This window comes from Neomonachus schauinslandi, chromosome 15 (genome assembly GCF_002201575.2).
Source record: "Neomonachus schauinslandi chromosome 15, ASM220157v2, whole genome shotgun sequence".
Lineage (NCBI taxonomy): Eukaryota > Metazoa > Chordata > Mammalia > Carnivora > Phocidae > Neomonachus > Neomonachus schauinslandi.
Window position 1 is genome coordinate 58,637,932 of NC_058417.1, and position 25,400 is coordinate 58,663,331.

Consider the following 25,400-nt stretch of genomic DNA (forward strand, 5'->3'; position numbering starts at 1 on the left):
GGTACTGGGGTCCAGAGAGAACAGGAAGTGTCCACTAGGCTCCCTCGTAGCTTAGGTTCCAACTGAGGCTTTTCCTGGCTACTTTTGGCTCTAGTATCTAACCTACTACACAGAGAAAACGGGATAAACATTTCTGATATGTATTTTCAAAGTTGTCTGAAGAGGGCATTCCAGTATTTCTCAAAGCCACAGGGAAAGGGACCGCTCCAGCAGCCTGCCACCACCCGGAGCCCCCGGCTGATGGGGCGCCTGCACCAGGAGCTCCTGCCCCGGACTGAAGACAGAGGCTCCTCCTGAGGCAGCGAGGTCACTCAGGCTCCTGGACAATCTATCCTGTAAGGTTTTTCCTCTTTATCCTTCAAGAAAGCTCTGAGACCGGTAGAAAGAAGGGAAAAAAGAAAAGCCTGAGGAGACCAAAGATTTCTGACCTTTCAAGCACTGTGGTGAATGTAAGGTTTCTGTTTATCTAAAACAGTGACTTTCAAGTTGCTCCTAAGAGGCTGATCCGCGTATCCTCTCCATCCATGCCAGCACAGAGCTGTGTTCCAAAGGTCCGTGTGGCCTCGAGAGCAGGCACAGCGCAGCAATGAAAAAGTCCTGTCCTTGTCTGACTGCCCACTACACCCATCAGAATGCACCTGGCGTCAGGCTTCTGGGACCTAAGGAGCTGTGCAGCGTATGTGTCCGGTTCCCTGGGCTCTGGCAGGGGCAGTGGGAGGGCGTGACGCTTGGGACTGAGGAGGGGGAGGACACTTACTGCACAGTTGCTCGATGGTGGCCCACTGCTCAGACTTCTTCCACGTCTGGGCGAGCTCCTCGTTTCTCGTCCTCACGGCCTCCAGCAACAAGCTGATGCTGTCCTGCAAGAACCCAAAAATGAAGGCTCCCACGTGCTTCACGATGGTGGACACACTGTCCTTAGTGTCTCCTTCCCCAACATCAAGACACGCTTCAGGGGCGATTAAAAAAAATCTCACAGGCTGTCACTATGAAACACAAAATGCCACACACTTAGCTCTATAAAATCAAGTGCTAAATTTTAGAGCTAAGTTTAAGTTCTTCCCAAATAGCCCTACTATGCTGCTCTCTGTCATGAGGAGTGTGCTCAACCGGCAAGATACTAAAGCTCACGTCCCTTATCCTGAGGGCCTGGATGCACGGACAGGTGCCCAGGGTCATGGGGTCCATCCTCCACCCTCATGCTCTCCCTGCAGGCTCTCTATCTTCTCAACCATGTCGCTAGATCCTAGGCCTCCAGGGTCAAAGTGCAGAGAATTAGAAGAGTTTATACAGTGGGGAACTAATAAGGCTTCGGGGGCTCTCAGGGGCTCCCCAGAACAGGTTTTCTAACAGGCGACTGCCAAACAGTACACGTCTACTGGTGAGGAGGCCCTGGTGTGAAGAGCCCAGACTTTTGCCGCCTGTCCAACTGGACGGGCAGCGGCTGCACCTGGGGCTGAGGGGCCACCCTCTAGGCTTACCAAGGCAAGCAAAGCCAGAGGGAAGTCTCAGGGTGCCTGATGTCCAATGTCAGAAGTGGGTAGTTTGGGGACGAAACACAGACACCAGCTAAACCCAGCAGGATACAAGAAGAGCCACAGGCCGCCTGACGCAGGAGAGCAGTGGGGACAGAAGGGCCTCTCTATTCTGCCACCTTCAGGGAACGTGTCAAGTCAGAGGCTCAGAGAAAACTCGTTCCCCTCAGTCTGGTGTGTCCTTGGGTCTCAGGCAGGAAAAAAGGGCACAAAGTAAGGGCCCCCTGGCTGGCCCCACATTGCTCAGAGAGCAGCCGCCGCCCATGACACCTGCCCTCTTCCCAACAGTGCGTCTTAAAAATGCCAACCATGCAGCTGAGCACTCAGGGCCTGGACGCGAGCCAACCTTCTGGGCCAAGGCCATAAAACCACAGCTGATTCAGGAGGAGGGGAGAGAGAAGTAAGGAGCAGAGGCCGGGATTCTGACACTGTTAGGACAGGAATTCTGTAAATTGCTGGCTCTCTAATGCTCCATGCTAGAGGACACAGAGCGCAATACAGAATTATAACGAGTGAAACTGCCCTCCGTTGTGGGGGGCAGACCCGTAAGGAAGCTGTTTCAGGGTAGATGCTAATGTGAAAACGCCATCTTTCTACCAGTAAGCCTCCTGCGAAAAGCCACTGCCCACAGAACGTAAGAGGGACTTTGACCCAGCTTCCCAGCCATGCTCTGACTACAGCCAAACCCCAGCTGGGGACCCCCAAAGCCAGGTGCTCAGCGGGCACACTCAGGCCCGTACCTGCAGAGGCATGACCTCATTGGTGACCAGAAACAGCAGGAGGTGGAAATCCGAGATGGTATCCAGGAACACGGATGAGGTATTCTGGGATAAATAGGTGGCCAAACTGTGGAAGTCCTACAGTGGCGAGGCAGGAGGAAGCGAGTGAGCAGGCGCGTCCCAGGACAGCCCCAGTGCCCAGCCCAGAGCCATCTGTCCCTCCTGGACACGGCTGAATGCGGAGTGCGGACACACACCTCTCCCCATCTTGATCTATAATCACTGATGGGGACCCAGGCCAGAGGGACACGCGGCTACCATATAAGTAAGCTACGGCTCTATCCTCCCAGGACGGTGCTCTCAGTACGTGTGACTCACTGACGTGTGTAAGAGAGCATGTGTATAAAGCCGACCCAGCTGGAAGACACATTCAAAAAGACAGAAAATGCCCCCCACCCCTCCAGGTGGAGAGTGGGTTGTGGGAAGGGCTCACTTTGGGGCTAGAAGACCTGTCTGCACTGGACTGTTGACCTCGGACAGCTGGACAGCGAGGAGTGTGTGTGTGTGTGTGTGTGTGTGTGTGTGTGTTGGGGGGATGATGCAACACTCCCACTGTCAGCAAAACTGAACACAAGAGGGGGCGCCTGGGTGGCTCAGTGGGTTAAGCATCTGCCTTCAGCTCAGGTCATGATCCTGGAGTCCCAGGATCAAGTCCCGCATCGGGCTCCCCGTTCAGCAGAGAAGTCTGCTTCTCTCTCTGACCCTCCCTTTCTCGTGCTTTCTCTCTCTCATGCTCTCTCTCTCAAATAAATGAACAAAGTCTTTAAAAAAAAAAAACAAAAAACTAAACACAGGAGGTTCAAGAGTGCCACCAGGAAGTGGCTCTGCACCTCTTCAAGCACCCCGAGTCCCTGCACAGATGCACCATGAGGAGAGCAAAGCATCAGGGAGGTTTTGCAAATAAAGCACCACACTTCCCAAGAGAATCTCCTTATATTCTTTTCTGCAACACCTGTTAGCAATTAGAACCTAAGAACAAATGTGTGTCCCAGGCCGTCCGTGTGGCAGCACGAGGCAGGTGTGCAGCGGAGAGCAGGGACCGCCACACAGGAAGTGCTGTGTGGGACCCGCACCGCGTGCTGGAAAGCCCGGGCGGCCAGGCCACATGAGGCCCACACAGCCCAGACGGTGTGTGAGAAACGCACAGGGTGACCGGGCTGGAAGCCAGAGCGGTGAAGTGACATCTCCACAAGGAGATGATGCTTGTTAACAAACAAATAATAAAAAAGTTGTTGGGAGAGGATACAAGTGACAAATACGTTTGGGGAAGAAAAGAAGTCAACTGAGAACGGCTCTTCTGGCAGATCCACAAGCCTGTGGCCTTACAGGGAGTTGCCTCTGTGGTTACGTCAGCCCCGGCCCCACAGAGGATGTCTTGGTGATCAACAGTGTCTCAGAAAAAGTCCTAGCTGGGCTTCGTCACAAGAATCAATCAGGAGAGTTTGAAAGCTTGGTACTTTCTGGAGAAACAACACTGACACTAGATAAACAAGCAGTAGTTACTTTAAATTATGTTTCTAAAGACAAAGAGCTTACCTGTGTCTCACCCAATACATCCCGGTTTTCAATAGGAAATGGATTTTGCGATATAGAAAAAGTATAAACTGGATCCTTGGGGAAAGTGGTTGTGATCTAATGAACAAAAACAAAACCCTTGATAAATTGTGCTGCAAACAGGGGTGAGGGCGGCCCCAGGTGCTCCAAGCAGCCCTGAACACAGCACCCTCCCCCGAGCTCCAGCCAAAGAGTTCTATTTTCCACTGGACACCACGGTCCCCAGTTAAAGACACCCCGAAATGAAAACCCTGACACTCTGATCTGGGAAGCAAAATGAAGGATCATTGTTCACAAGTTTTAGGATCGTGCCGTTTGCGGGCAGTTTGTATGTGCCAGCCTCCGGGCTTCCGTCTGCCGAGCCGCCCACACAGCGGCCCTCACCCGCGGAGGAGCCAGAGAGTGAGCTGTGGGGACATAATAGATGAGGCCAGGAGAATTCTCAGGGTCAGCTGTGATGGTCTGAGAGACGCAGTGACCTCCAGAGAGCTTGCTGAGGCCCCTTGGGACGTACGGCCCCACGGCGCGGAGCTGGGGCAAGTCCAGGCAGCGAGAGAACCCATGCTTCTGAGGTGCAGGACACGGCAGCCGTGCTTTCCCCATCAGACGGGCTGGAGTCAAGAACTTGTGTCCAAAGGGGAGCCTAAGCCCTTCATTTGGCTCAGACATGCTTTAGTAACAACAGAGGGCATTTTAAATCTAACACACAATCGATACAAACTACAGGGACAGTGGTAAATGTGCACGAATCAATACAAATACCGTTTTTCATTCCCCCTGGCAGGCGCTCCTCCCCACGAAAGCACCCAAGTGTGAGCTATCAACCACCTTTCAGTTGACACAGCCTCTCTTCTACAATATGACACCAGCGGCAGCAGATTACACCTCGTTCAGATTTAGGGTAGCTATTCTGGTTCCCTTGGGACTATTTCTAAAGAATGAAAATGTTGTTCTGGTCTCTTTTCCGCATCAGCAAAGACAGCGGGCCGTTTCAGGCTGGCTGGCCCAGGACTCGCTGTGACTTTGCCAGCTCACTGGAAAACGGCTGAGCCGGCAGCAGCAGCCGAGACCTGAGCCCCACTGCTCTTTTAAAGATGCTATTTTTGGGGCGCCTGGGTGGCTCAGTCATTGAGCGTCTGCCTTCGGCTCAGGTCACGATCCCAGGGTCCTGGGATCGAGCCCCGCATCGGGCTCCCTGCTCTGCGGGGAGCCTGCTTCTCCCTCTCCCTCTCCCCCTGCTTGCGTTCCCTCTCTCGCTGTCTCTCTCTCTGTCAAATAAATAAATAAAATCTTTAAAAAGAATAAAAAAGATGCTATTTTTAAGTCATCTCTACGCCCATTGTGGGGCTTGGACTCACAACCCTGAGATCAAGAGTCACACGCTCCAGCGACTGAGCTAATAGCCAGGCGCCACTCCCGCTGGTCTCTTACTGACGAGACCACGCAGCCGTGTGGGCTCCGGCCACAGTGCCACGTACTGGCCACGTGGCCTCTGTCAGCTACGGATCCTAAGCCTCAGTGTGTTCCTCTAGAGTCAAAGATGACCCGAGTGCCTACGTCCATCCACTAAGGCTCAGACACGCAAGCCCTTCTCAGTCTCCAGCTGCTGTCAGAGAGACGGCGGAAGAGACGAAGGCCCGTGGACGGCACAGCGCTTCTGCTTCGGGAAGGCAGACACGGTGGTGGACCAGCAACTCAGAACCCCTACCAGGCAACAGATGTGGGATGAAGAGCCGTCTTTGTTAGACTTGTAACCTCCCCTCAGAGCATGACAGAACCAAAGTTCACTAGGCAGTCTGTGAATATCTCAGACACCCACAGAGGGGTGCAGGGCATCCAGCACCTTGTCCTGTGTTTAAGCCACCCCCCAGCCAGCCTGTCTCAGGTCATCTAGCCGATGCCCGGACACCTCCACAGCAGCCCAGGGAATGTGGCCCATGCCTTCTCTTGCCTGAAACAGCAGACTGCTCATGAGGCTTGATGAGGGGCTGAGCACACCAGTCTGGACACCTGCTCTCAAGGGACTGCTCCAACCTCGTTCCACAACAGAGAGCTTGGCTATCAGGAGGCAGAATGTTCCTTCACAGCCAAACTCTACTGACACAGCACACTAAGCAAGAACTCGGCTCTTTTGTAAAAAGAAAAGGGTGGGGAGGCCACAGGGAGAGAAGACCTCAGAAAGCTGGCTTTAAATCATGCCGACTCCTACGTGTATGTTCCATCAATCTGTTTTCATCTTAATTACACCCTAGGTAGTCTAAATAACAGATGCCTTTACGGCCTAGGTAATAAATACGTTCTCGGGAGCTGTCAATTGGAATGGAGCACCGATGGGCTTGGCTCCTGGGGACCCACTGCTCCAAATGCAATGATATTTTACAGCCTGAATCACATGCCCTTCCTGAGTCCTAATGTAGCCCAGAGACAACCTGGCAGGCAGCAGTTAGGAAATGAGCAGCCGCCTGTCCCCCTGGGACAGAGCTGATTGCTACAAATGTGTTGGGCATTCATGCCGGAGCCCTCTGCTGCCCTCTGGCCTGGGGCCACACCTCCCTGAGCCGAGCACACCTCCAGAAAGCAGCCGAGACGAGGATCGTGTGTCGCAGCCAGCTGCCTTCTGGGCTCCTGGAGTTCCCTCCAGGAAAGCACATACCACCTCACTTGAGGACAGTCACGCTGGCTGCCCCTGGGACTGACTCAGGTGGAGAGGCCCACCACGAGCCCGGCTCCGGCAGCCGAGCTGTGACCAGGGTCGCACCTACACACGGTGCCATGCTGGGCTCACTGACCTTCAGAGGCTGCCTGGCCAGGTCGGTGGTCCTTTGCTGCACTTTAGTTTGGGAGAAGGTAAACCCTAGGTTGTACTTAAGGAAATAAAAAAACTGAAACTAGATGAAAAAGCCCTTAAAATCGCCTGGTTTTCAGGGATGACAGGAGCTCAATGATTCATCTACTTCCTGGGTGCCTGTCCTGGGCCAAGCAGAAGGCAACTGTCCAAGCCACCGCTGCCACCCTCACCCAGCCCCCACCCGGCCGCCCAGGGTGTGGTGGACACCGCACACTTACATCTATGATCAGATACTCCACGGGCAGGGGCCGGGCCAGCTGGGTGATCTCATTGCCAAACTTGTCTATGTCCTGAAACAGGAAACAGAAGCAAGCGGCATGAGTGAAGGCGTGCTGACCAGTGACATGGTTAGTCTTTCACATGTTTGTCTTACCTTGTCAACGATTATGAGTCTTGTCGAAGTGTATGAAAAGCAGAGAGGAAACTGTGCATGTTTTTGCTACACATCCACCTGCCGTCATTGCCCGGAGCTCGGTATGACAGCCATAACATGAAAAGCAGCCGTGCTTCTGCCGAATGGGGAGTCTCCGCTGGGAGCGTGCATCACAGGCCCCTGCCCAGCACACACATGAGGCCTGGTACTAACACTGCCCTGTGTGAGCAACACACGGGCCCAGGGCTCCCTCCCGCCCCCCCCCCCCCCCCCCAAGCTACACCCGTGCCTCTCCATCCTTCACAAGGACTCCTCAACCTCAGGTCTGAAGGCTAGCTCCTAACGATCCTACTCACACCTCTGAAACCCGATTTAATACGTGTTCGTTCATAAAACAAATACACACGCAAATGAGTACACACACACACAAATACGCAAACATGGAAAACCCCCACCAACAATCTGTCAAAGTCTAAACTTGTTTTGCTCTGTCAGATGCACAGAACATAAAGTTTAATTATGGGGAAAAACGGCCAGCATATGTTCATTAATCATAAAATGACAATTATATCTGATTTATGTCAAACATGCTGAGTTCAAACAGAGCTCTAGAAATAAGTTCGTAAGAACCAACACTTTTCATTAAAGATTCTGTGAGGGGGTCATATTTTCTATCTAAATCATCACTTAACAGCAGATAAATCATTCACTGAGTCATATATAAATTATACATCCATAACTTCCAATTATGGGGCCTTCCATAAAAGTTTACGTTTATTAAAGCCCTCAGACCCGAATGGATGCCAGCAGACCCCGCTGAGGCCTGCAGGGCGACGTCAGGCCACCCTGGCACATCCCACCTGTCCACGGACGTCAGAGGCGCACACCACCTTTCGAGACAACCTTCACAGGCTGTTCCTACGTTGAAGCAAATCTATCATCCTAACGGCAAGTCCAGAGGTCCTATTTGGCCCAGATCCTTTTGTTTAGAAATTAAAATTTCTGGTCTGTAATACATCTCAGTTTACCCATGCCTTCCCGAACTTTCCTCGATTCACAACTTAAGAGAGCTGTCAACCGGAACCTGCCCCTTTGCTCTCCCAGAAAACGGTCCAAATCTGTCTAACCAGCTAGCTACACAGGAAGCATCAGCACCCCATCAAAGGACACATGCCTGGAAACACACCGCTTTGTCTGTCTGCCTTCCTTTGAAGTTGGAATTACATTCCAGTCCATTTGGGTAAGTCACTTGTCCTTCATGTGACAGGTGGCCACCCTGTGCTGCTTTCTGCAGTGGTCAGGGTGGGCCCAGCTTTCTGTGGCTCTACCAGCTTCGAAGGGGGCAGCCCGAGACACGAGCTGGCTGAGTGGGTCCTGGGGCCCCAGAAGCGGCAGTTTCTCGGAGGAGATATGGTAGGAGGCAGGAATCAAACCCAATCAAACTAAATCACCACTTCCAAAAATATAAGTTTGCCCCTACAAGAAATAACCTGCAACAACTCATACATAATTAGCCCATCTGGAATTCATCTTCAAATCTAATTAAGCTCTAATATGCAGAAACATTCTTCCAGCACCTGTTCGCTTTAATCTTCCCCTCTAGGGATTTTTCTTGTTAAATGCCCCTCTTCTCTTTTTTCTGTGTCGTGCTATTCTCTTTCAAATTTAACTACCCAACTGTACCTTTCTGCTCCCCAAGAAAATAAAGGTGTTACATCCCCCTCTGTTCCCCGGGGGGGGGAAACAGGTAACTTCCATCTCTCCCCCATGCCTCCACGTCGATGTTCTTGCCAGCCAGTCCCCGGTCCTATACAGCATCTCAAAAGCAATTACTTTTTATGGGCATCAGCAGATGTCGGGCTGGGGGAGGAGGGCCTCTTAATTCCCAGGTCAGCAGCCGACAAAGTGTCAGCGGTTTCATTTCCACGGGGAGCACGCCTCTGGGAGAGACAGGGGCTGAGGTCCCTGGTGCCCCGCACCTGCCACGGCCACGTCTGCCGCGCTATCGTGGAAAAGTCCTGTGCTTGTGCCAGGACAAGGGCAAGCTCCACTGACCGGGGGCGCCATCTTGCCTGGAAAAGGCGGAGGGAATCCCTACTGTATTGTTCTTCTCTTGAAAGAACCAGCAAGAAGGATCTCAAGTGACACCAGCAGCTTCATCTGACTTCACAGGACAAAGAAAAAATTCGAGTTCTCTGAGCAAAGTTCCTCCAAGAATCACCAGGGAACAGTCCTGTCGATAAGCACCTACAGAGTGTCTGTCGATGCGTACAGAACCAGTGACCGACATATGTTAGGTGGCGCACAGTCCAGGCCAGAAGCCATGTGTCCACAAACCACCAGGTCCCCAACGCATGAGGACACCAAGAGCTAACAGGTGATTCGTGTGCCTGAGATTGAGAGCCTGGTAGACGCGGAGGGGGCTTAGAGACCCGGTCCACCCACAACTCAACTCAGGAGCTCAGCATTGGAACTGGGCACACTCTCCCCCACACGGTGCTGGCACCATGAGGTCACATATTCCAACCACACTCCTCCCCTTGTGGGGACCCTGTGGCCACAGACCCGGGTCCTGACAGCACTCGTGCTGAGCAAGACTTGCTACCTCCAAGTCAAGGGAAACAACAGGTACCACAGGTACCAAAAAATCCTTTTTCCTAGACTGGGATATTATGCCAATATGTTGTTCAGAATCTCTTCTCTTATTGGCAATTTCTTTCTTCTTTCTTTTTTTTAAGATTTTATTTATTTATTTGCCAGAGGGAGAGAGAGAGTGAGAGATCATGAGAGCACAAGCAGGGGGAGGGGCAGGCAGAGGGAGAAGCAGGCTCCCTGCTCAGCGAGGAGCCTGTTTCTCCCTCTCCCTCTGCAGCTCCCCCTGCTTATACTCTCTTTCTCAAATACATAAATAAAATCTGTAGAGGAAAAAAAAAAAAAGCACTAGAAAAAATGTAGGTATATACACTTTTGGAGTAAAGAATTATTTCCTAAATATGATGACAAAGGCAGAAATTATAATGAAAAAGGATCTTTTTTTTTTTTTTAAGATTTTATTTATTTCAGAGAGAGAGAGAGAGCACAAGCAGGGACAGGAGTAGAGGGAGAGGGAGAAGCAGACTTCCCGCTGAGCAGGGAGCCTGACACAGAGCTTGATTCCAGGACCCTGAGATCATGACCTGAGTCAAAGGCAGATGCTTAACGACTGAGCCACCCAGGTGCCCCAAAAAAGGATCTTTGAAATCAGAAACTATTTCAGCTTCTTTGTAGGAACAACATAAAGAAAATGACAGCCCGGCATGTGTTTGCAACATGACAAAGGGTTAATATACAAAGACCCCACAAACGATGTAGAAACAATGACCCGCCTCACAAATACTTACGTGCCGCCCCCGCCAAGGCAATTCACAAGGGACACAGGTGACTCCGGGATGAAGCGGGTGCAGAGCAGGGTCCTGAGAGCACCACTGTGCCCCAGCACGGCAAGGGCAGGGTGGTCTGCAGGCCAGCCTGCATGTACGAACTGTGCCACCTTCTTGGAGATTTGGGAGAATGCATTACCCCTGAAATACAGCTCTCCTTCGACAAGTAATGCAGAGCACACGCCCGGAGTGAGGCATGGGATGGCCCACGAAGCACGGTGGAAAAGTGTCAGGTGCTGGGCCAAACCCAGGTCCCTCAACAGCCAGCTCCTGGAAAGAGGGACACCCCCCCGCTGCCTACGTGCCCTCCTCCCCACAACCCCTGGGATCGCACCCACCTGCCCTACTGCCTCCCTGTCCTCTCACTTCCTCCAGGGCTTCCAATGCAGGTAATGCCAAAAATGGCTTGCTCGGCTTTGTTCCTGTCCCACCAGGCCAGACCTCAAACACGAAACACTGGCCCCTGGCTCTCAGTGTGCTACTCACCGCAGCTTCGGACTCCAGCGCCTGCCCGCTCACCCCAGCCAGAGACCTGGCTCCAGCCTGGGTTCCTCCCTGCTATCCGGGAGCAGCCCAAAGGCCACAGGGAGTGGACACATGCCCCTGCATAACAGCACCAGCCATCTCACTGGGTTCCCCAACTCTGTGCCCCAGAATGACCTTCTACAACAATGACCTCCTGCCTGCAACCCTGTTTCCAGCCCCCTCCTACCACGTCTCATACTGATTTCAGGCCCACCTCACATCTCCCTCCTGCTGCCCTCTCCCGGCCGGGCCCGGCCCGGCCACCGGCACGTGAGGCTTGTGCTGTGAAATCCCCCCGCCTCCACGTCCCTCCAGCAGGAATGTCCCAGCACCACCTTCCATGTCCCTGTCCATGTTTTCCCACCACCCACCTCACCATCTTAGCACACTGGTGCTACCGCAGAGCCTCGGCTCCCAGACGCACCGTGCCCTCCTGACGTGCGGGCCCTGGATGGGCTCCCCCAACCTGGCTCTCACTCTCTAGGTTCTGCAGCGCCCTGCCACACCACACTGGGACACCCCCCCAGTCGCCCCAGACAGCCCGCGAGGAAGGCACCAGTGTGACTTGTCCCAGGACCCAGGTGTGACACCTGGCATAGTCTCCAGGTCTGGACTGAGTGAAGAGGCTGCAGACCCACTGATGATACCATTACAAGCTCACCATGTGTGCAAGCGGGTACTGGAAGGGCAGGGGGAATGGTGCTGGGGTGCCTGTTTTCCTATAACCAAAAATTTCTGATTTTCCACAACAAACACTGGATTTCGTATCAGTAAAGTGTCCCACACATTAACTTAAGACAGACCTGCACTCCTGATCCACATGAAACTCTGAACTGTGACACAGCCCCTCGAGGTCCTGCTACCCGTCCCCGGCCGTCCCCTCACCTGCTGTCTAGACGCTCACTTCCAAGCTTCCAGCAGCTCCACCTGTTTGTTGCCTTGCTCTCAGCTGATGACTGGCTTCCCCCAGACCAGCAAACTGGTCCTCCAAGTCTCCCAGTCCCAGCCCTCCACCAGCTGCCCGCCAGCTCGGGAGCTAGGGGCCCACGTCCGCTCCCACCGGCCCCTCCCTGTCTCCAGATGCCCCGGAGCCCCTTCCCACACCAGGTCCTCTCCCATCACCAGTCACCCTTTGCCACAGGGCCAACACCAGTAGCACACGCAAGCGGTTGATTTCTCTCATGCTAAAAAAAACCCCAAACAAGAAAAGTGTCTTGATCCTACTTCCCACACCAGCACCGTCCACTGCCCCACCTGCCTTCCCAGCAGACTCGGTTCTTCCCTGGTCTCTTTTTTAAACCCATGCCAACCAGCCCCACATTCTCTACACTAGCTGCTCAGGGCCCCGACGGTCACGTGGTGCCGACAGCACCCCCATTCTGGACTTGTCAGCACCACGAGACAAGGAAACTCTTTCTCTGCTTGGCTTCCAGGTGCCCCCTGGCACCCTATGGGTGCACACTCAGCCTCTGCTGTGGCTCACCTGTCCATGTTGAAGGTCCTTTTGGCCCTGGATGCTCGTCTCCACCTCTACGCCCCAATGACCGCACCCAGGCAACAGCCCCAAACACCATCCACACACCACGCCTGCAGACCCACCTCCAGGCACACCTCACTCTCCCAGGCTGCACGCTCACCCGCCCCCGACCAGAGGGTGCACCGAGGCACACCAGGAGCGCTAACAACATCCAGGAACAACCAAAGTAGCTATCGTATATTACGATTTAGCCAAATATTCAATAATGTACTCCTTTATCTCTATATTCACCACATCAACAACTGACCTAAAACAACAGGAAAGAAATAAGAAGGAAGTATGCCAGATGCGAACAGTGGTTACTGCTCACCAGGCCTTCCTTGTGTCTTTCTGCAGGACCAACCACGAACACGGAAAACTCTAGCTTTAAATTATGAAAGGAACCCGCGTAGAGAGCGAAGCAGCACGGAGAGACAGAAAGGAGAAGACCACACTCCTCCCTCCACCCTGCACCCCCAAGATAACCCATGCCAGGCGGTGACTCAGGAAAAGCACTTGCTTTTACAAACAACAGGCCGTGGCTGTTGCTGCAGTCCCCCCCGTCCCTTCCTTCCCACAGTGTCACAGAGGCTCCAGGTTATACCCCTCCCCTCCCGCCAGCCATTCTTTGCTGGCCGCATAGTGCCCGCTAGGAAATACACATCAGGGCTGTGGATAAGCACCGGCCACCCTCCCAAAGGACCCCCAAGCTCTCCAGGCCCGTCCTCTGTAAACACACACACAGGAACGTGTGCATCAACACCAACATACGTATCTCGATGCTGCACATGCAGGTGTGTGTATAATTTTACATTATGAGTTTTATCCCAGATCTTTAACTTAAATTGAATTAATTAACATATACTGCATTATTAGTTTCAGAGGTAGAGGTCAGTGATTCATCCGTTGCGTATAACACCCAGTGCTCATTACATCACGTGCCCTCCTTAATGCCCATCACCCAGTTGCCCCATGCCCCCACCTCCCTCCCTTCTGTAACCCTCAGTCTGTCTCCTATGATTAAGAGTCTCTTATGGTTTGTCTCCCTCTCTGATTTCGTCTTGTTTTATTTTTTCCTCTCTTCCCCTATGATCCTCTGCCTTGTTTCTTAAATTCCACATATGAGTGAGATCGTATAATTGTCTTTCTCTGACTCATTTCACTCGGCATTATACCCTCTAGTTCCATCCACGTCCATTTCAAGTGGCAAGATTTCATTTGTTTTGATGGACGAGTAGTATTCCATTGTATGTATATATATACGTATCACCTCTTCTGTATCCATTCATCCGTGGACGGATATCTGGGCTCTTTCCATGGTTTGGCTACCGTGGACATTGCTGCTATAAACACTGGGATGCAGGTGCCCCTTCAGATCACTACATTTGTATCTTTGTATGCTAGATCTTCAAATAATTTTCAAGCACACGACTTCCATGGCCACATAATATTCTACCCCAGAGATATATTCTAATTGAATGCCCCATTATTGGACTTTAAGATTGCTTCCCATTTTTGTTATCACAGACAACATGACGAGTAGCCTTGGATGAACCTCGGTGCATGTCCCATTTGCAAGGCTGACCCAACCCAGCCACAGCCCACAGCCCACAGGGGGACCAAGAGGATTACTTCCACGTTTGCCCTCAGAGGCCTCTTTGCTCAAACTGATTTTCCTACAACAGATGAGAGATGAATGTCTCAAATCCTACAAGGCTATAAAAAACTGTGGGAAGCACTGCTAGCATGCTCTCACTAACAGATGAGTAAGCAGCCCAAGAAGACCACAGCAGGCCTAAAGCAATAACACAAGCTCCTGACAAAAGGGAGCTCACTTCTTGGGGCGCCTGGGTGCCTCAGTTGGCTACTTGTCTGACTTCAGCTCAGGTCGTGATCTCAGGGTCCTGGGATTGAGTCCCACCTCGGACTCCCTGCTCAGCGCCTTGGGCTCCCCGCTCAGCTGGGAGTTTGCTTGAGGTTCTGTCCCTCTCTCTCTCTCTGCCTTCTCCCCACTCATGCTCTCTCCATCTCAAATAAATAAATAAAACCTAAAAAAAAGAAAAAAAAAAGGGAACTCACTCCTTAAGTGCAAGAAATTTACAAAACATGGAAGTAAAGAGCAAATTTCCAACTCAATGAAGGGTACTACCAAACAAACAAACCCACAGCAAACTCATAGTTAATGATGAAATCCTGAAAGTACCTCCTTTACGGTTAAAAATAAGATTAACAGGGCTGGTCACTGGACATTGTTCTGGAAGCCCTACCAGCAGGAGCGGAAATGAATGGGAAGGGAGAGACAATTGCCGTTCCTGGACAATATGTTCATCTGTGCAGAAAACCCAGAAGAATATACATGTAAATTTGGGGAACCAATAACAGATAGGAAAGTTGCCAAACAAACATTTACCAGTTTCAAACAACAGTTTGAAAACGCAATCTTAAAAAGACACTATATTATGTAGAAACTATAAAGTACCTAGGAACAATCTAACAGATGATGGGCAGGACCTCCGTGCAGATGACCCTAACTCCCTGAGAGACACCTGGGAACATCCAACAGGTGCAGCACCCCCCACACGTGCAGGGGAACTCAGCACAGAAAAGGGCGCGATGAAATCCTAATAAAACTTGTTTGTCTTGGTGCAACTTGCGAGCTAGTGCTCAACCTTCTGTGGAAGAATAAAGGGTCAGGAGAAGTCAGGGCTGTAACCAATCAGGTATAGAGAGTAACCACAGAGTCGGAGTGGTGGCAAGCGCATGGTGTTGTGCCGGTGAGGAAAACCGGCCAACGGAGCAGAGAGCAGCAGACACACACATCCTGGGTGAGGGGACAGCAGATGACAGAAACACCACAGACCAACAGGGTCCAAAGAAGAGGGTTCTTTTCGGGGCGCCTGGGTGGCTCAGTCGTTGAGCGTCTGCCTTCGGCCCAGGTCGTGGTCCCGGGGTCCTGGGACCGGGCCCCGCGTCGGGCTCCCTGCTCGGCGGGGGGCCTGCTTCTCCCCCTCCCTCTGCTTCTCCCCCTACTCATGTTCTCTCTTTCTCTATCTCTGTGTCTGGAATGAATAAAAAAAAAAAAAGAAGAGGGTTCTTTTCAATAAATGGTGTTCAGACAGTTGATTATCCATACAAGATTAAAAAGAGAAGTAAGAAGTAAGTTGGGCCTCTGCCTCACCCCATAAACTGAAAACAATTCCAGGTGGGCTAAGAACCCAAATGTGTAAGTCAAAAGCAAACCTCATACAAGGTGACAGACTATCCTCTGACTAAACTTGCTGAACCGTAACGACAAGAGTCACAAAGCTGACCATCGTGAAACATAAACCTTTGGCATCAAGACACCACAGGCAGGAGGAGCCATGCTAAGAGCTGTCACACGAGTGACTGACAAAGGGAGGAGACGGAACATGGCGAGAACACCTACAAATCAACAGGCAAAAGACACAACCACCCAGGGAAAAAAAAAGGAAGCGGACTTGAACACGCACATCCCAGGACGCAAGAAGAGCCAACACACAAATAAAAAAGGAGTCTGCCCTCACTTAGCATCAGGTCGGTATAAGTTATGACATGATGACAGAGTGTGTGGAGTCGGGAGTGGCGGCTGACACCTGCACGTGGCCGGGGGGCCATCCTGGGGAGAGGGCCCAGCAAGTGTCTGTCAACCACAACACACAAGTTGCCTGGTTTAGGAAAACCAGCACAGGAGGTACAACTAGGGAGAGAAGCAGGGAAGTTGTAGCTCAACTGTGCACAGTGGTCACCTCATGAGAACGAGGAAGAGGTGGAGGCCTAGGAGGGTCCTAGGAATGTTTGGTCCTTAAACTCCAGGTGAGAGAATGGGTATTATGTGATGTTGTACTTCTTAAACACGTTTTATAAATAATCTCTATTTGATATTTAATTTTAAAAACTTCGAAAGAGAAACAAATAGCACTCTGATTGATCTACAGGGACACAGTCATTCATCTTATGCACGAAAGGGTTTCCTGAGCTTGTGCTGGGGTCGGAAAGCCTGGGTGAGGAACCTCAGGTGTAATACACGCTGAGCTCTTCAATGGGGACACCAGGTTCTGCCGTCACCCACAGACCCACAAGCTTTCCTGAAAAGGGTTAAATGAAACTACTGTCCAAATGCTCAGAATGGCATCCTCAGGTCCTAAAAATGAGTCAAAACATTGATTCTGCATTACAAAACATCGCGTCACAAATGCATCCTTGTAAGACGCGAACTTTGGGGGGGAGGGGGCAATAACACGCTCCTATTTCTCATACTGGTTCCCAGCATGGGGTGGTTTGATTTGAGAACATTCACTAACGGTTTAAAACTGAAGTGCCTGCTCCACAAACAGGAATTAAGGGCGAGGTCTATGCTTTCAAGCCCAATTGTTAAACACCATGGGGGATGGGGGAGGAGGGAGGAGGAGAAGAACCCCTACACAAGGGGCGAGGAAGTGCTTTCTCGAAGACTGATAAGGGTGCCCCTCCCCACCGGCTCCATTGCTGCCCGGGGGAGGCACCGGGGGAGGCACCGGGAGCCCAGCCGACGCTCAGCTGCAGCAGTCTGGAAGGAGCAGATGCAGCAGAGCCGCCGTCCTGCGCTCCACAGCCATTTCCAGAGAGTGGCTCACAAGAGCACACCTCGCGCCTTGGGACATTCGCCTCTGCTCGCCAGCCCCGCAATTCCAGCCAGGGTTCCAGCCAGGGTTCCGGAGCGCCGCCCGGGGCTCCCGCGGACCCCACAGCCCCTTCAGCTGCAGCAGCTGTGCTGACTCCGAGACAGAGGAAGAGAGGCGAGGAGGGGCCGGGAGCCAGGACACAGGCGCTGCGGAGCAGGCCCACGCCCGGGGCCCGTCCCTTCCCATCGCCCGGGGCCTCCCCTGCCCAGCAGACATTAATTAAGGCGATGCGACTCCACAGAGCGACTCAGCCTCTCCTTTTTTCTGATGGGTGAAGAAGTGAATTCTTCGTTACAAGGGCTTCAAAAGTCCCTCTTCAGGGAGAGGCCCAAGCCTCCTCAGCCCCGGGACCTGTCCGCCACCCCCGCCCCGCACTCTGGTACACTCTAGGCACTGAGTGATACTCAGGAAGACAGAGACTGAGGACTACATGCTACAGACACGGCTGGACCTGAAGACGTCCGGAAAGTGAAGAAAGTGCCTCACCACAGACCCATGTGGTGCGATTCTGCCAGGCGAGCGCACAGACACAAGCAGACGAACAACAGGGTTCCGGGACGGGAGGCTCGGGGGTGGGCAGCTAAGGCGTGCGGGATGTCTGTTTCGGGGACAAAAGTGTTCCAAAGTCCGATGGTGGTACATGAATATGTGCGAATATGCTAAAACCCACTGAATTCTGTACTATCAGTGGGTGAACTGTACTGCATATGAGTTATATCTCAGAAAAGCCACTGAAACATTTAACTTGAAGGGCACCTGGGTGGCTCATCAGTTGGGCACTTGACTGTGGTGCAGGTCATGGTCTTGGGGTCTGGGGATGGAGCCCCACGTTCGGCTCCCCACTCAGCGGGGAGTCTTCTTGAGAGTCTATCTCTCCCTCTGTCCCTCCCCCTGCTCTGTCTCTCTCTCTCAAATGAATAAATAAATAAAATCTTTTAAAAAATTGCTGGAGGGGCGCCTGGGTGGCTCAGTCATTAGGCGTCTGCCTTGGGCTCAGGTCATGATCCCAGGGTCCTGGGATCGAGCCCCACATCGGGCTCCCTGCTCGGCAGGAAGCCTGCTTCTCCCTCTCCCACTCCCCCTGCTTGTGTTCCCTCTCTCACTGTGTCTCTCTCTGTCAAATAAATAAATAAAATCTAAAAAAAAAAAAAAAACTGCTAGAGGGACGCCTGGGTGCCTCAGTCGGATGGGCGTCTGCCTTCGGCTTGGGTGATGATCCTGGGGTCCTGGGACTGAATCCCGCATCGGGCTCCCTGCTAGGTGGGGGGCCTGCTTCTCCCTCTGCCTGCCTCCCTCTCCCTCTCTCTGCCTGCTGTTCCCCCTGCTTGTGTGCTCTCTTTCTCTCACCAATAAATAAATAAAATCTTTTAAAAAAATTATTCTTTAAATTGCTGGAAAAACCAATTCATTGTAAAGAAATTAGATCATCAAATTTTGGCCTAGATATCCTGGACAAGGTATAGTGGCCACAGAGATCATTCTCAGTATCAGGAACTATAATCACTAAAATTTGTTACCATTAAAAATGTCTAGCTTCGGGGCGCCTGGGTGGCGCAGTCAGTTGAGCATCCAACTCTTGGTTTCAGCTCAGGTCATGTCTTGGGGTCACAGGATCAAGCACCGCATCGGGTTCTGTACTCGGGTCAGAGCCTGCTTGGGATTCTCTCTTTCTCTTTCTTTCCCTCTGCCCCCATTCCCTCCCCCTGCTTTCTCTCTCCCTCTCCCAAATAAATAAATAAATAAATAAATCTTTAAAAAAAAAAAGTTAGCCTCATTATTGATTGGAGAAGTACGGGAAGAGGCACTACTCGACCACATCCAGTGAGGGTGAGGGCGCGGAAACAGGAACACTCCCTCACTGCTGGCACCTGGTCAGAGGAAACCCCCAGATCCCACCTCCTCCCATTTCCACGCCTCAGCACCTGCCTGGCCTCCTGGACCCAGAGGTGCTCGCACACGCGCACCAGGATTCGCAGACCAGAGCTCGGCAGCTGAGTTACTCATAGAGGCAAAACCCTGCGGACCACCAGTGTGGCCCCGGCAAGGAGAACGAGATGGGCTGGGGCGCACCTTGCTCACCAGTGGAAACAAATGCACTCAGGTTCTACACAGCCACGGGCACAGTGCAGGGACGTGAGGGACGGATACACAAAAAATTACATCATGGTGGTCCCACTTAAACACATTCAAAAAGGGGTATACGACGATACATACGAGCGGTACAAGAAAAAACAAGGGATGATGAACCCGTCAGAGGGGGCTCCCTAGGGCTTCTATAGCACTGATAAGGTTTTTTTTTTAAGATTTTATTTATTTGACAGACAGAGAGTGAGGGAAAAAAAAAAACGCATGCACACAAGCAGGGGGAGAGGCAGAGAGAGGGAGAAGCAGACTCCCCACTGAGCAGGGAAGCCAGACTCGGACTCAGGGCTCGATCCCAGGACCTTGGGATCATGACCTGAGCCAAAGGCAGACACGTGTCACCGACAGAGCCACCCAGGCGGCCCTCCAGCTGCATTTTAAAAGCTGTTAGAGAGTTGTGGGCATATGATGCAAAATTTCTGCAGTGTATGGGGTGGAATGTCCACGTGTTTAAACTGCACGAGGCAGCAGCCAAGCTGGAGACTTCTTAAGGACAAAAACCAAATCTCCCAGTCTTTCAGGGCCAAGGAGACAAAAGGGCAAAGCCTGAAGGACCATACTCTACGGAAAGGCAAGAATCAGCAGCAGACGGAGTCTTACACAGATGCGAGTCAGACGTGACCCAGCGAAGTACTGCGTCAATGTAGTGGACAGCCCGTCACCCCAGTTCCCCACTGGAGGAAGGGGCAGCCCTTTCTGGCGGAAAGGTCCTCCAGGGTCTGTGGCTCTTTAATATGCCATGACCAGCACACAACAAAAACTTCCCAAACACCCGAGAAGAAAAAACAGACAACAGCTGCAAACCCACAGATGATACATGTGCTGGACACAAGGGTCTGAAAATATGTGATCACAACCCATAATTAGAAGAGGAAAAAAAAATCAAAACTGATCCAGAAATGACAGATTTAGTAGATAAGGACATGAAAATGCTCATTATACAGTCGAGTAGAGACCTACGAGCACCGGGCGAAAGCTGCGGCGGTGACAGTCACAGTGACCGGGCCACACAGTTTGCTAGCCAGGAGCGGCCACAGCCCAGACACACACAAGTCAGCACGTACAGGCTGCAGAACTCAGCAATGCAGACTACCCAAAATGAAGCACAGAAAGAAAAAAAAAAACGACGGGGTGCCTGGGTGGCTCAGTCGTTGGGCGTCTGCCTTCAGCTCAGGTCATGATCTCAAGGTCCTGGGATAGAGCCCTGCATTGGGCTCCCTGCTCAGTGGGGAGTCTGCTTCTCCCTCTCCCTCTGCTGCTCCCCCTGCTTGTGCTCTCGCTCGCTCTCTCTCTCCTCTCAAATAAATAAAATCTTAAAAAACAACAAAAAAAAAAAGACTGAAATAAAGTGAACAGAGCACCAGTGAGCTGCAGGATGACTTCAAGCAGCCAAATACATGGAGTCCCCAAAGGAGATGGAGGAATCAAAACCAACAACAAACCACCAAAACCAAAAAATCAAAAGATACTGAACAACTGGCATCCACAGAATTCTAAAGATGGTCCTGAAAAATCTCCCAGCCTCCTCCCCAGGACTGTAACTAAGACAAGAACTCGTGCCCACGGACACATTCCCTTACGTGGCAAAGGGGATTTTGCAGGTGTGATTAAGGTCACTAACCCACCGACTCTGACGTCGGGAGAGGACCTCGGGGCAGCTGTGCAGGCCAGATGGATCAGCAAGAGCCTGCTGAGCACGCCCGGGCAGCGGCGGTCAGAGAAGCACACCCCTGCGGGCCTGTGGGGCGAATCAGCAGATCACCATGCTGTGAGCAGCCGCAGGGCCTGGATGCCCAGGCGCCCGGGGCCGCCAACACCTCACACTGCAGGTCATCAAATCAGAGCCCAACCAACATCACGGTGGCTGAGCGAAGCCCAGACCCCAACCGTGGGGCTGTGAACGCACACACAAGGGTGGTCTTTTTTTTTTTTTTTTAAAGATTTTATTTATTTATTTGACAGAGAGAGAGAGACAGAGAACAAGTACGCAGAGAGGCAGGCAGAGGGAGAGGGAGAAGCAGGCTCCCCGCTGAGCAGGGAGCCCGATGTGGGGCTCGATCCCAGGACCCTGGGATCATGACCCAAGCCGAAGGCAGCCGCTTAACCGACTGAGCCACCCAGGCGCCCCACGAGGGTGGTCTTACGGCCACCAGTGTACAGCTACTTGTTATGGCAGCAACACAAAATGAATACAATGGCCAAAAAAATGACACAACTCATGGACCCAAGAAGCTCAACAAACCCCAAATGCGGGACACATGAGGAAAACTACCCAAGCACATCAAGACCAAGTTGCTAGAATGCAGTAATAAGAGAACATAATGGATGCCTGGGTGGCTCAGTCGTTGAGCGTCTGCCTTCGGCTCAGGTCATGATCCCAGGGTCCTGGGATCGAGTCCCACATTGGGCTCCCTGCTCAGTGGGGAGCCTGCTTCTCCCTCTCCCACTCCCACTCTTGTGCTCTCTGTCAAATAATAAACAAACAGACAAAAATAAATAAATAAATAAATAAATAGAGAGAGAGAGAACATAAAAAGCCGCCAGTAGGAGAAGTCCCATTATGGAGGGAGGAAGCCCCGACAGTGACAGCCAGCTTTCCCGCTGGAAACGCCCAGAGTCTAGTAACAGGGGAGCCAACCTGTCAACCTAGAATTCTTTATACGGTGAAAACAGCCTTTAAAATGAAGACAAGATACCCTTCGGACAGACAAAAGCAACCTCACGCTGGGAGAGACAACTGAAGGAACCGTCCAAGCAGCAGGCCTGTGCCAGAGAGAAACCAAGTCTGCCCAATCAGGAAGCAAGAAGGTGCCTGGCCCGTAAGCAGGCACAACTGCCAAGCTGAGGAGGAAAACAGACTCTCTCCGGTCCTAGAGGGAAGCCCCTAACTCCTACATGTTCAAACAGGACATTCTTCAATAAAAATAGCTTTTATAGCTCTCATAAGAAACAAAGATTTAGAAATGGACAATGATGTGTCTAAATCGTTAACTCACACTTTGGTGCCCTGAGGAGAGCCCAGGTACCCACCCCACAGCTCCGTTCTTTTTTTTTTTAAGATTTTATTTATTCATTTGAGAGAGAGAATGAGAGAGAGAGAGCAGGAGAGGGGGGAGGGTCAGAGGGAGAAGCAGACTCCCTGCCGAGCAGGGAGCCCGATGCGGGACTCGATCCCGGGACTCCAGGATCATGACCTGAGCCGAAGGCAGTCGCCTAACCAACTGAGCCACCCAGGAGCCCCCCACAGCTCCGTTCTTGACTCCTGCTGAGGCTCTGACATATCCAGGCTTCTTATGTTCAGAAACGGAAACTGTGTCTGTGTTGCAAGGGTTTGATTTGGTGTCCTATATCCCCAACCCAGTGTGTGCTCATTCTACTTTTGGTGAGAAACCCCGGACATGCTCTGGAATGCCTTTATCCACAAGGCAGGCTCTGAACCGCCACAGGGGGCCAGCGGCTGACAGGACCACGGAGTCTGACACAGGTCAGCGTTCACAGCATTCCCCGTCCACCACTCCCTCCGCACCTCAGTGATCTTACCTTATAGAACACGTCGGGCACGTACTGCTCGCTGCTGGACTCCTTGGCGTAGCCGAGCTCGGGGGCGTCCTTGCAGGGAAGGAGGCACTCGTCGCGGACCAGCGCCATGCACTGATTGGACACCTGGTACCCTTCAAAGTGGACCTGGTTGTCGGGACCACCTGCAAGAGAGAGACCTTCATGGAGAATCTACCAGAGGAGATTCAAACCAAGTCTGCATGTGTTCATCACTTCGGACCCACAGAACAAATAAACCCTCAAGAGTCTGTCTTGGGTAAGAGTTGAAAAGCATCTGATGGCAACCTGACAAGTGGCCTGAGCACACGGCCTGGGATGCAGGGCAGGGAGGCACCACCACAGCTCCTCCAACAGGTCTCTACTCCCCGCCCTAACCGCTCCATCGTCACGCCATAAACCCTCCACTGTGACTTCAAATTAGGGACATGGATAGTGCAAAAGCCGCTGAGAGGGAACCATCCAGTAAGTTCAATGGAGCAGGAACCTGGCTGAGATCCTCAAGAGAAGGACCGGCACCCTGTAGAAGGCGGGCCCTCAGCGGAAGTGGGAAGACCAGACGGTGGGGACAGCTGACTTCCACCACCACATACACGTGCACTTGCACCATCGGGTTAGGCTCTAATGTCTGTTATCATTTCCAGCTTTGGAGAATTAAAGAAAAACCCTCAACATCTCTATTTTAGTTTCTTTGACAAAAACAAAATAATTTACTCATCAGGGAATAGAAATTTTTTCCATCTGGCTTTCAAACATTTATCAGAAACCAGGCCTGGTGGCCAAACAACCAAAGAATGTGAAGGGTGGGGGCAGAACAGCCCAGGAGGGGACAAGCCAGGGGCCTGCCGTCTGCTCAGCTTCGCACACCAGAGGCTGACTGTGGCCAGCTTCAAAAAACGCAGTCAAATGGACTCCAGAGGCCCAGTGGACAACCAAGCCGAGCATCTCTCTGTCCCTCACTCACATACTCAGGGGAGCTGGGCATGACCACTCCCTAATGTCAAGGCCGCGGATGCAGGGCGCATCACCCCCTGCTGTGCTCGGGGTTGGGGTGGGGGGGAGCAAAATCAGGGGTCCCTGGGTAGTGCAGTCAGTTAAGTGTCCAACTCTTGGTGTTGGCTCAGGTCATAATCTCAGGGTCGTGAGATCAAGCCCTGAGTCAGGCTCCGAGCTCAGCAAGGAATCTGGAGTTTCTCTCGCTCTCTCTCTGCCCCTCCACACAAGCACTCTCTCTCTCTCTCAAATAATTTATTTATTTTTTTAAAGATTTTATTTATTTACTTCACAGAGATGCGAGAGCAGGAACACAAGAAGGGGGGGTGGGAGAGGGAGAAGCAGGCTTCCTGCCGAGCAGGGAGCCCGACATGGGGCTCGATCCCAGGACCCCGGGATCATGACCCAAGTCGAAGGCAGACGCTTAACGACTGAGCCACCCAGGTGCCCCTAATTTTTTTTTTAAAGCAACATTAATCTGGGGCACCTGGGTGGCTCAGATGGTTAGGCATCTCCCCTTCTCAAGTTAATCTGCCAAGGAAACCTGCACGTCGGAGGAAAGGGCCTGTAGCAGAAGAACTCTGTGCCTGGGACACAGCCTCAGGAAGGGACTCCCATGGCCCAGAGACATGGGTGGCCAGCCCACCAAGACAGGGAGTTTAAACTTAGGCTCAATGATGCATTCTCCTTCCACTAGATCCTTCAAGTCCACACATAAACCCCACAGTTAATCATGACTCTCTTCCTCCACCAGTCTCCAGCTAGAGCTGTTCTCAGCAGGGAGAGGCAAGGCCAAGCCTGCAGCTTCAGCAGCAACTCTCAGGGAGCTGCGAGCACAGTGCCTGCAGAAGCACCATAAATCCCAGATGCAACGGTCAGTCTCCTGGGAGATGGCCACACACACACACACACACACACACACACACACACACACACACACACTTCCTGGTGAAGAGCCACTGACGGGGGGGAAAAGCACACTTTGTTTGGAGGTCCAAGATGTGCGACTACTGTGGATGGCTGCCCCTCCGCTGGCCGCCCCGGGAGCCGGAGAGAACTGTGAGCCCGAGCTCATCGCAGCGTTCGACCAGGGGGACAAGTCATCAGAGAAATGCAGGGACCCTAACCGCAGATCTTATTGTAAGTTATTTACTGTCTATAGTTCCAAAGCCTTTCAGTAAAGTGGCAATTCTGAAGGAAAAACTCCATGGATGATCTATACTCTCCAACCTCCCAACAAGAGCTATGAATCAGTAATTGAAGGTACAGGCAGCCCCCAAGTAGAAACTATTTATAATCCTAAAAATGTGCCAATTCCTTTGGCCCACTGAATAACTCCCCATAGACAAAGTAATTAAAAGGTCTAGGTTACCATGGGAGCCCTTGGAAACCTAAGACAGCAGTTCTGGAATCTGTGAAAGTAATTTTTGGTTGCCCTCAACAATAGGGCACAGGGCCGGGGGGCGGTTTTGGAGGGGG

General features: G+C 52.1%; 1 protein-coding gene across 1 annotated transcript in view; it reads right to left on the reverse strand.

The window, feature by feature from the left end:
• The window catches only part of NPLOC4 (NPL4 homolog, ubiquitin recognition factor), a 66,214-nt gene that overhangs the window by 3,261 nt on the left and 37,553 nt on the right, over positions 1 to 25,400 (reverse strand). Inside the window, 5 exon segments of the mRNA XM_021680716.2 lie at positions 758 to 860; positions 2,276 to 2,392; positions 3,851 to 3,946; positions 6,935 to 7,006; positions 22,914 to 23,074. Of these exon segments, the coding sequence (XP_021536391.1) occupies positions 758 to 860; positions 2,276 to 2,392; positions 3,851 to 3,946; positions 6,935 to 7,006; positions 22,914 to 23,074 (549 nt within the window).